At 36.8% G+C, this 12,314-nt stretch overlaps 1 protein-coding gene across 6 annotated transcripts in view; it reads left to right on the top strand.

The window, feature by feature from the left end:
- PPARGC1A (PPARG coactivator 1 alpha) overlaps nt 1-12,314 on the top strand; it is a 779,791-nt gene that overhangs the window by 635,878 nt on the left and 131,599 nt on the right. Inside the window, exon 1 of one of the 6 annotated variants that reach the window (XM_072620377.1) lies at nt 6,922-7,262. The exons of the other annotated variants lie outside the window; for them this stretch is intronic. Coding sequence (XP_072476478.1) covers nt 7,215-7,262 — 48 coding nt within the window. The 5' untranslated portion in view covers nt 6,922-7,214. Of the gene's footprint in view, nt 1-6,921; nt 7,263-12,314 lie in introns of those variants that run through there. 6 annotated transcript variants of the gene reach the window in all.

The following is a 12,314-nucleotide window of genomic DNA, read 5'->3' as shown; positions in this document are numbered from 1 at the left end:
TACAACAATTTGAACAATTTAAAGAGAAAGAACAACCATGAAAAAATTAAAAATGTATGTTGACAAATCGTATAGGACAAGCATGGCTTGGAATAAGAGATATGAGAAGATAGATCCCATCTAAAATTGTTGTATATTGGACATATTTTCTAGATCTTATTGATCTATTTTGCTGTGTGTTTTTTTTCTTTTCTTTCTTTTTTGTCCTTAAAAATACTATTTGTTATATGGGAGAGCTCTCTGCAAGGACTAAGATAGGGATACTGGGGAAAACTATGGTGAGCTTGAAAAAACAAAATACATCAATAAAAACTTATTTAAAGAAAAGAAATTGACCTCACTTGAGACAGATGAATCATTGACTTTTAAAGCTGGAAAGAATCATTGAGGGTTTCTAGTCCTAACTTTGATTTGACAGACGAGGAATCCAAAATCTAGAGAGCTTGAGCAATTTTTCAATTCAACAAGTATGTATCGAGTACCTCCTATGTGCAATGATTATTTCAGGGTAGCTGAGTGCTGGATGAGCAGGAAATAGTCCTTATTCTCAAAGCTTTTTTTTTTAGCGAAGGAAACACTTTCCAGGAGTCAGACTTTCTAATGAGTAAGAACCAGACTCCATCTCTCAGTTGTTCAGTGTTCTTTTCATAGTTATTGTTGTTCACTTGTGCCTGATTCTTCATGATCCCATTTAAGGTTTCCTTGGCAAAGATACTGGAGCAGTTTGCCATTTCTTTGGTTCATTTTATGGAAGAGCAAGTGAGGCAGAGTTAAGTGCCTCACCCAGGGTCTCACAGCTAGTAGGTGTCTGAAGTCAGATTTGAACTCAGAAAGATGAGTCTTCCTGATTTCATGCTCAGCATTTTATCTACTGTGTCACCTACCTGCCCTCTTTTCATTATATCATCCAGGGAAGTTTACTGGGGATGTGACTGAGAGCCATAGAATTGTTGCCCAATAATTTTTGAAAACACCTGTAATCTGTACAACAAATCAAAGAAACTCAATTTTTGTGAAGATAACCAAAATTTCAAGAGGAGGATAGTAAACAGTCTGCACTGGAAGGCTGGGTAGGGGTCAGGTGGTTGTTCGGTGCCAGTATCAGAATAGTCTCACCATGTGAAAGTGTATACAGGCATGTGTGTTCCAAAAGTATGCTTTCTAAATGGATTGATTAAATCTTGAAACACATTTCCTCATACCAAAACACGTTTTATATGATAGGTAGGTTTCCAGGATGTTGTTTTGAGTTGTCTGTTCCAGGAAACAGAGGACTGGATGGTACAAGGATAAAGAGGGTTTTCTCTCTGGGTAAAGGACTGTCCCCAAGCAAAATATAGAAATTGGCCCCCATTTTCCCTTATCATCCTTTCACCTCCATTATCTATCCCTTTCTCTTACATCCTGGTATACATTATTAGTGTATTCATGCTGCCCTAAGTAGCCACTGTGGTATCTTGTCCATCATTGCCTTTCTTCCAAACTGTTCCCTTCTCTCATCCACTTCTCGTACTTTCAAACACTCTTCTTCTTTTAGTAAAGGTCTCTTAAGAAAAAAAATCTGATATTTCTCATTAGCCTGTAAAGTATTTCTATAAATCTCCAAGTATTATTTATGCTTTTAAAGATGAGGAAACTGAGCTATCCAGTTCTTGTGACTTCAGAAGTTAAGGGACAGAGCCAGACCTCCTTTCTCCCAAACCAGTGCTGTTTCTTGCCACTGTACCAGGGTCCCTCCATGTTTTTTGAGCATATTTTAGGTAAAAATTCATATTTTAACTCTTCTTTTTATGTTATATTTTTGTGTGTGATAAGCACAACACTTGCCTTATATTGTTAGTATTAGAACAAGTGACTTCAAGTCAAGAATATCTGTATTATTCTTCGTTTAAAATGAAAGTGCAGATCTTGAGTTCCAAAGGAAAAGGGGGAAAAAAGCTGACTCAGTTTCATAGAGCTGTGTTGGAGGAAGCTTTTACTTGAAGATGAGAAATGTGTTGGTAAGGCTGTCTGTCATCTGTAGTCTATTTTTTTTCTGAAAAAAATTGCTGGAAGGTACTAAAGCTGTCCCCTGACTCCTCTGTCCATTCCTCAAAGACTCTTCATTCACATTGACTTTACCATAGCCGTTTTGTGTAAAACAAGATTTGATTTTAGAGTATTTAAAGGTTCATGGACTTTGTGCCCTGTGTCCTGCCACTGTTTACTTGTTGTCTCTGTTTTGAAAAAAGTTTTTGGAGCAGAGCTAGTGTATTCTCAAGTACTGAAATAGCAGTTTCATCAATTAAGTATGATACTAATTATGAAATATATATGTATATATGTGTGTATATATGTATGTGTGTATACACACACACACACACACACACACACACACACACACACACACACACACATACAATTTGTTTTGCCAGTTCCAGTTTCCTTGATAACTGAAAAACTCCTGAAAGGTAGAATTCCCAGGAAAATAGATTAGTTCATTCCATTTGGTTGGGATATCATTGGGTAGGAGGTGATGTCTTTGGGTTACTGGAAAATTGTTATTTTTACAGGGAAGACTATTGAATTCTTTTTGGAAAGATCGCCATTCTTTAAAATTATCGTAGTACTTATTCTTTTTAACCTGTTTGAATACTTCAAAATTTTTCTCCATTAAATTTTATTCATTTTTATATACTACAACAGAAGTCAATACAAAATTGCATTCTACGTTAAGAAGTACTTCTTCTATTGGATTTTCTCATATATATACAATAATGATATAAAAATTGAATTGCATTTTTTCAACAACCAGGCTAGACATAGGTTTGCTTTTAGCATCATATGGTTAGGCAGTTGTTCCTCTTTAAAAAGAAATCTTGGGATTTAATACACTTAAAACTGAATTTGATATAAGGACCAAAAAAAAAAAAAAAGAGCAATTTTGGGCATATTTGGGAAGGCCTGGTGTCCAAAATGATTTGGTTCAACATTAATGCTGTAGTGTGTCCCAGTAAGACCCCATTTCAGGTGAAAAGTTCAGTTCTGGGTTCCAAATCTTGTTTAGAATGGCATACCTTTGGTGCCTAAGGGCATGATGATTAGGGTCAATTAGTCCATGGTCATGACAAAAAGAAAATAAACTTATGTAGTCTGCTTCCAGATGGAAGCAATACAGTCAATGAACAGAAATTGCAGTGGCAAATTGATGCTTGATGTAAGTAAAAAATCTCCAAATAATCAGAGGTATTACAAAGAGAAATAACCTGGCACAATGGAAAGTGCATTGCTTCTTTGATGAGAGAAACTCTGATCTGGCAAGTCACTCTGGGTCTAGGTTTCCTCCTCTGTAATATGAGTGGGTTGGATTATATGGCCTCCAAGGTCCCTTCCAAATTTAATCTTCTGCTATTATGATCTTCCTGAGATAACTATGGCTATGAGAAGAAGTAGGTTCTCCCTTTCTGGAGATATTTATGCATGCTGTAGATGACCACTTGTCAGGCATGTGTAAGGGCATGGTGGCAAATCTTTAAAAATTGCCCCCCACCCCCATCCCCTTGCAAGTACAACATACTTTTAAATTTAATCCTCATTGTCAGCATTTTCTCCATCACTTTCTTAAGTTTATAGAATCAACACAATAATAAATCAAGTCACGATTCATAGCATTTGCTAATTACTGGTATGTAAATGCTCCTACAGAAGATTTAGCAATCAGTTTTCCTGTATCTCTAGTTTTAAAATTCCATAAATGTGAAAGACCCAGAAAATATACATTTGGGAGGGGGGTAGAATCTCAAAAATCACTCTATTTGGTCAAATTTGTTTGCTAGAAATGTTCATAAGGTGCAGTTTTCTAAAGGACTGATTGATTTGGATACTAAGTGTATTACAGGCATGAACAATCAGTTTTCTCAGAAGTCCTATTTTCAGAACTAGGTCTGGTGTGTGCCATAGAGTATATTTAGTTCAAAGTTATTTTTTTATTGTTTTTGTTGTTAAGAATTTTGTCAACAATGAGACCAAGTCTCACAACATTTGTAGATATGAGGAAGTTAGATGATAGGGAAATGAAATTAAGATATATGTCTTGGTCCACGTTCTATATGACTAAGATCAGATATCAATCAATACCCACTTTCATTATTAAGATAATGCCAGACTAAGTTGGGAGTGAATAGTTGTCAGTACAAGGACTTTGTCCTTAAAAAAGGGTGTGTTTTAAGTAACAGCAAAGCAAATTAGACATTGATTTGAGAAATATTGAGTAATATTTTATATAAAATTGTTTTATTGTCTTTTCTCAAATACCAAAGGCACCCTTGAAAACAGATATTCTGTCACATGCTCTTCTGCCTCCTCTTCTACTCCTTATCACCTAGCGCAGTCCTAGGCACAAATCAGATTCTTAATAAACCTTTACTGAATAGAATTATGAACACTTGAGAAATTTAATGAAGAGATGTGGAAAGGTACTAAAGAGGAATCTTGGGGTAGTGGAAATGAAACTATTAACAGTGTACAGAAGGCACAGAGAAAAATATAATGTGATAGGATTCAGGAAAAGTCAAGGAGGAAAAAGCAGCAAATACAAATTGCCTTAAGAATAAAATAAACAGATTGTATTGGGGAAAAAAAATCAGTCTGAAGAGTTAGCAAATCCTGAAGATCAATAAGTGATTCTTCTTCACTGGAGTTATAGGTTTCCAGAATTTTTTAATGGTAGAAGCTAATCCAATTAGCTTGAGGAAATCACTTGTAATAAATTTTTATTTATAGAACAGTTTTGAGGAGGAAAAGATGTGATGGTATGATTTAAGAATTCTATATTTCTCCAGCTCTCCGAACTTCAATGAAATGACTTTTGGGTAATAGTTAATACCATTGAGTGTATCCTTTAAGTTGCTTAACTTGAAAAAAACAGCATTAGAATTCAGATGGCAAATACCCTTACCCTCTCCAACCCCAAACAAGAACTCTATATTGTGATTGTAGTATCTGAAACATTAATATGGAATGTTCAGAACTAAATACTTTTCTAGAAATGATGTGAATGGATCTTTATAAGTGGTATGATAGATTCTGTATTTATGAGAAATACAAAACAAAGACGTATTGAAGGAGACTGTGCTGCCAAGGATCAACTGATGATAATTAATAAACATTGACTTTATTTCTATAGGTCAGATGACTAACATTGTTTCACAGTTGACTGAATTGAAGGTAGAATTAGTGATCTTTGCCCCAAATCTCAATAATTTACTGCAGTTTTATCTTTGTCTGAATATAATTAGGAAGAAAATTAGAGCTTTTTTGGGGGTAAAGTCAGTGGGATACCATTAATTGCTTGTAGAGATGCTTTTCATAAATCAGTGTTTCAGTAATGTTTTTATTTTTAAAAAAGTAAAAATAAAATTGCATTTCTACATCTGTGCATGAAAATATGTGCAACAACAGAATGCACTTGCTTAATTGTTTTAAAGTGGCTGAAAGAACAGAGTAATTTTTGAGTTCAATAATGATAAGCTGTTAAAATGGTTATATTATCCAGGGATTTACTTGTTGCTTATTATAGATATTATCAAAGTAAAAAAAAAATCTGTTTAGTAGAGAAAACAAACTATTCTCAGAATTCTTTATTTTTTTCTTTCCCATTTTGGTGTATTACTTATTATATTTAGCAATTTTAAAGTTTACAGTACATATTAGTAAATCACCACAGATCGTTGTTTCTTGGAAAGGAAGCAATACCAAATTAAGCAAAGGCAATCACAGTTACAACGCAGAATTTAAAATGTATACTATTTTAATTTTTTAAAAATTTGGCAAACTTTCAGTTACCTAGTCAAGTAAAGTAGTTGCATAAACTCAAAAGTGTAGTGTTTTCATATAAGTAATATATCCATTTCTCAATTTTTCTATATTTTGGAGGAGAGAGAATGCACACAGAAAAACAGTTGGAAGGGGTTAAGGTAGAGCATTTTTCTGTTATGGGAAATATTTTTCAGTGATGCTTGGTACCTTGAGTTTGTTATGTATTCAGTATGTAGTGTCATCAGAAAACAGGTGCACCTGCAACAGCCCTCATTGTCTCAGAGACAGGAGCTGTAGAAAGCTGAAGAAAAAAAAATTTCTGTTAATAATGTGTTGGTGAGTTCACCTTACAGTGTGGACCTACCCATTTTCTAATTCAAACTGGCACCACCCAAGTTGGCTGGTGGGGGTGGGGTAGAATAAAGTATTTATTCAAAAATGCACCCTGAGGCAGTTTTTGGAGAGAAAAAAGCTACTTATTATGAAGATACAAAAAGAATCTGAACAATTCTGCGCAGAACAGCAGCAGTTGTATTTATTAACACTTGTTTTTAAGGAGATTAGGAAAGAAGTGGAAATAATTAGGAGGGACCTGAAAGGGGAGATGCTCTTGGTTTGTGCTGGGTCGTGTGCCTGATCTCCTTATATGGAGCAGACTGAACAGCAGGACTGCTCTGAAGCTGGCATTTCATTGGTGCCCAGGAGTAAAGTATTTTTTTACTAGAGGTTTTGTGTGTTTCTTAATATATACAGATAATCTTGTTAATTACTTTAAAAAATCAGAAATTACCGGTGCTGTGATTCATACAAGCAAGAAAGTTAAACACAGTTCATAAAATTGCATCAGCGTACTTTTTAATGCAGTAACATAACAGCAGTCAAAATTAAAAGGCAGAACTTCACCCAGTGTCTAAACCACCTAGAAACATCAGAATAAAAGTCTAGAGAGGACACAATTCAGCTACAATCGGTTACTTCTTAATTTGCAATAAGACAGGGCTTTGTCACTTTCTTGCTTTGGAAAAGGAAAATAACTGTTAAAAAGATTATAGGGGATTTTCATTATTGTACGCAAGGACTCCTTTTAGGAGGTGTGGCATTAAAAGCTGGTTTTAATCACAGCGTGGTGCTAGGAAGCCTCAAAAAGTCCGAGTGGTTTTTTTTTAAAACCTTTACTTCACTGAGACAGAGGTCTGCCTTTGAGTGACGTCACGAGTTTTAGCAGCAGGCTGCACAAGAGGAGGAAGGCTGGGTGAGTGACAGCCCAGCCTACTTTTTAATAGCTTTGTCATGTGACTGGCAACAGTAGTAAGACAGGTGCCTTCAGTTCACTCTCAGTAAGGGGCTAGTTGCCTGCATGAGTGTATGCTCTGTGGATTGTAGTTTAAAAAGCTTTACTGCCGTCATTCAGAAGCTGGATGGCGTGGGACATGTGCAACCAGGACTCTGTATGGAGTGACATAGAGGTGAGCTGAGCTGAGCTGAGCCGAGCCGAGCTGTGCACTGCAGACAATGTAAAGCCTTAACTTGGACGCAAGTATTCTGGAGAAGGGGAGGTTTTTATGAGGATAATAAGTATAAAAGTAAACCGGGCAGGAGATTTTGGAAGCAAGTCTAAATCTTATCTTAACTCCAATAAGTTTGCTATTTTAAGGTTACTCTCAGATGCCTTGAGCAAATCAAAGCTTAGCTGCTGTCATCAGTATCTCTTGCAGTTGGAAACTATTTTCATGTGCCTTTGGCTCTCTTTCCAGTCATATGCAATATTTATGCTCTAAGATATTGATATGAATCAGTCTGAAGTCTTTCCAGTGGCATTTAGTGGCCTGGTTGGAAAAATGCCATTTCTATTTATAATACGATTAAGATAAAAATGTAAATGAATACTTAAAAAATTGAGGTTTCTTTTCACCCTGTTCACGATTCCCTCCCCCCGCCCCCCATTTATTAGCTGAACAATTCACAAAAACCTGAACAGTGCCCTGCTGTGCTTTTTCAGAGTGTTTTCCACCAGAATCTGAAACAGAGATGCTACTTTCTTCCTATTTATACATGTTGTGGAATGATTTTTGCAACCAAACAAAAAACCTCTCTCAAACACAAGGTTCTCAGTTAATCGTGGTAGTGCAACAAATAGTTAAATCTTACTGTACAACCGAGACAACAGACTGAAGAAAGAGTTTATGCAGGGATTGTGTGTGGAACTGCTGCCGCCACCGCTGCTAATGCTGCCGCTTCTGCTGCTGCTGCTGCTGCTAATGCTAATGCTGCTGCTGCCGCCAGTGCTGCTGCTGCCTCCGCTTGTGTAAAAGAAATAATAATGTTAGAAATCAACAGCTTCGGCTAGGGGCAACCCACCGGGTTTTGGAGGCAGGGGGAGGAAGCAGTGCCCTGAAATGTGGAATGACTAGCATGTGGAGTGAGATTTGAGGATTTCTCCATGTCTGCATTCAGTACAATGGAATGTGATCTCAAAGTTTTGACAACTTGTGAAGCGGGAAACTTTCTGTGGCTTCTGGTGGGGTGAACCCCAAATGGAGTTAATGACACGGAGGAAGCAAACCTGTAACAATGAATTAGAAAGGAGAGATCCAAGTACTTCCTATGAGCGACTGGGGGCACATGGGGTAAAAAGGGGAGGATTAAGTGTTACACGTGATTCAGTTAAATAAGATGTCCATGTGGTGCAGAGATACACATCTAGAAGGAAAATCATTTTGCCAGGACAATCCGTGAAAGAATTTTTCCTATCTAGCAGAGCATGGACTGGTTTCTTAACTCTTTTTGTCATTTTTTCCAGTGCTGGGAGCTAGCTGTGACTTTGGTAGATTCTGTTGGTGGAGTAGAATTATTCTTATCTTATTCAGTTTTCTTGGTAAAGGGGAATAGATATGGATAATTTATATGTCCTGTAGCTATTATGAGTCAAGGCTGTAAGTGGCTCCAAAGTCCTAATTGTCTCTGAGTAGCTGGAGTATCCTGTGGGCTGTTGTCTGGCTTACAGTGTGGGTCTCAGCTGCTGTAGCTTCATTTTTCCATCATGTATTATTCCTGATACTGCTAGGAGCTGATTGAGGAACCAGATTATATGGAAATATTGAAGATTTATTTTAATCACAGGAGTTCCTGCAGTCATTTTAAGTAAGCATCAGAACCGATTAATTTACAGCAGTAGATTCTCTTAGAGGAGAAAAATAAAGGTTATATCTCAGTATTAATTGTAAACGCAAATGGATGAGTGGCTGGTTGAAACTGACCAACTGGTATTTCTGTTGCTTTCCATGGGGCAATATGCAGGAGTCCTGGATGAGCGGCGTTAATTCTGGGGATCACCAATGCCAATCTGAAATATCGTGAACAGCAGCTCGTGTAGGCAGCTTTCATTTTTTGAATCATTAATGTTTGCTGTCATCTTAAAACGTATTATGCCCTTTTGCACATAATGACAGCACAGCGCGCTGGTTAATAAAGGCCTATATCACTGGAGCTTCTGAAGTCCCCCGTGTTTCACAGTTTAATGAAGGTGATGTACAATAAGGTTACAAAGATTGATCGAGACAATTCACACGACACACATTCCACCAAGCTGTCATTCTTTCCTGGGCTCACTCCTCTAGACCATTTGAAAATGTTATAAAATCATTTTTTCATTACCATAATTGAAATGCACAAGTCCAGTATTTATGCTTCAAAAAAGAATTACCATCTCTGGCACCAAAAAACCCTCCAAAAGATTAATTGAAAATTATGCTCTATTATATTGATTCATTATCATCCATACAGTTAAGGTAATTTATTGTCTGCTCTTTAAATAAGGGGGGAAAGCCTTTTGTGTTTGTTTCCTACTTCACTCACTTCAATTGACTATATTTGTGAAGTAAGTGTCATAGTAATAGAGAGGCAGTAGAATGCATTTCTGTAATTACAATAAAGTACACCTGTTACAGATGTATAAGGATACGGTAAATATCAGTATATCAAATAAGAACAGTTACAGGATTTGGACTGTTAAATCTGGTATCATTCAAAGGCCAAATAAAAATTAATAATGGGAACACTTGCTCCTAATATGTCTCAGATTAGCAGTATAATGCTACATTCGGAAGAATAGATTTTATTATCATGTCAACATTGGCAAAAGCGTATGCACTTCACTTCAACTCTAACATATTTTTACTAATCTTTGTAGTTTCTGCTATAGTTCTGTGTTTTTCTTTTCCCCCTGAAGCACTGTCTTTTCTTAGACTACCATATTCTCTGGGGTCAGAAGAATTTTTAACCAATCGATAAATTCAGTGTAGTTAAGTTTGGTTTGTTTTGGTTTCAAGTTGCATTGGTCACCAATGAGAATGACACTTGAGGATTCTTAAGGCACCAGGTCTCTGAATTATAGACCTTCATGACAGAAACTTGTATTGGATTCTGAGATTCCGTGTGTGTGTGTGTGTGTGTGTGTGTGTGTGTAGGCAGGGTGGAGTGAAGAATATCTCTTAAGTAAGGTAACAGAGTTCACTTGCACCCTTGAAAAAATCCTAGATTGTAACGCTACTGTTAGAGAGTTACCCGCATTAGAACTGTTTATTTCTTCTTGGAAGTTAGGAGGAGTAGTAGACAGGAATTGAAGAGAGTTGCCCACAGGGAGGTATAAAGCAGAGGAGATAAAAATTCCAGGAACAAATGTGAATGTTTTACTAGAACTAAATGCTTGCTTCAGCCATGCCTTGGCTTAGTGATAATTTGGTCAATAATATGAATCTAATGATTTAGGAATACCAAAAAATAGAGGAACTGATTAAATTCTGAGAATTGCCTTTTTTTGTCCTACCTTTTAGACTGCTGTTTGGATATGTCACAGTGGCCTGGTGGTCTTATGGAAGAAAGGCACTCAATTACAGCCCACCCCCAACCCCTTACCAACTGCTGACTCTATTACCAAGTACCGAGTTCCCAGCATGTTGCTTATGATCAAACTGCTGCATATGACCCATGTAATGTAGCCTTCCAGGGATGGCAGAGGTGCTCTGGGAAAAAAAATGTACACAAAATTTATTTTATTCAAAGCCTAAATATCAAGAAGGGTATTTTGCTTCGTGGTAAATGAATGATTGTATGGCATCAGTTTTCACATTGAAATCACTATTAGGAAGAAGGGACCTAGTAACTCAGGTGGCTTCATACCAGCATCCCTGGATTCCTGAAGTCTGAGTCTTCTCTGTAGCTTCTCCCTTATGAACTACAACTGTTGTAAACTGAGGAATGCCAAGTTAAAGCAGCTGATGTATTTTTCAGTGATTTCTCTTTTCTATAGGGAATTGTTGTTCTCTTGTTTCAGTTGTGTCTGACTCTTTCTGGCCCCATTTAGGTTTTCTTGGCAAAAATACTGGAGTGGTTTGTTATTTCCTTCTCTGGCTCATTTTACAGATGAGGAAACTGAGGCAAACAGGGTTAAATGAATTGCCCTGGACCACACAGCTAGTCTAAGTGTCTGAGGTCAGATTTGAACTCCAGTCTTCCTGTGTCTGGGCCTGGCTCTATCCACTGTGCTTCCACCGTTATTCCTGGATGAGTGACATAGAATTTCTGTGACATAGTTGAGAAAGTGCTTAGTTACCAGGAAAAGACTTATAGGGATGACAATACATGATAGCCAGTATTTTAAACAGCACCGATGAGGATATTACATTTTTAATTCCTTTATTTTTTTCTAGTTCTTTTTGGTTTTGGAATGATTTAAGTCCAATTTAGGTTTGCTTTTTAGGGAACCAGCAGTTCTATCTTTAAAGGGAGTTTGGCATAGTATGGAGTGAGGTCAGGGTTCAGATCCTGCCTCTGACACATACTGGCTTCAAGACCCCTGATGGCAAGCCACTGAACTTTTCAGTAGCCCTGGGCAACTGTCTAAGCATAAGTTGCCCCTGAAAAGTCTCAGTTCAGTTGGGAAGAAAAAAAATCAAAGCATGACAAGTTAGAGAAAAATGACAAATATTAATAAGAAACATTTGGGTCTTAGGGCCCTTTTACATGCTTAAAAATTATTGAAGACCCCTCTTCCCCCTAAAAAGAGAGCTTTTCTTATGAAAGGTATATCTATTGCTGTTTACTATATATGAAATTAAAATGCTTTAGTTCTATTATGAAAATAGATCCCCTAAAAGTATCTTTGGGACCCCCATAGTTCCCAGATCACTCTTTGGGAACCACTTGTTTGAAGCAACAGTAGAAGAACTTTTATGATACTATATATGAATAGCCAAAGAGATTCCATGGAAAATAATAGTGAAAGATATTAGTAGAAAAGATGTTTTCTGGATCTTAAACCAGGTATCTCCTTTGCTTTGAGATGTAGCTGATGGGTTATAAAGAATGCCCTTTATTATTGTCTAATAAAGTGAAAATTATAGGATATTTTTCTCATCATTAAAGACTAAGGTAACCAACTTCTGTAGAGTCATTTGAAATAACCCAGGCTTAATTCCTATCACATGCTTCTGCAGTTTAATAAATTCCTCTAGTTAATG

This window comes from Notamacropus eugenii, chromosome 6 (genome assembly GCF_028372415.1).
Source record: "Notamacropus eugenii isolate mMacEug1 chromosome 6, mMacEug1.pri_v2, whole genome shotgun sequence".
In the NCBI taxonomy this organism is placed as follows: domain Eukaryota; kingdom Metazoa; phylum Chordata; class Mammalia; order Diprotodontia; family Macropodidae; genus Notamacropus; species Notamacropus eugenii.
Note: the sequence above shows the minus strand (reverse complement) of the source record. Positions and strands in the feature narration are given on the sequence as shown.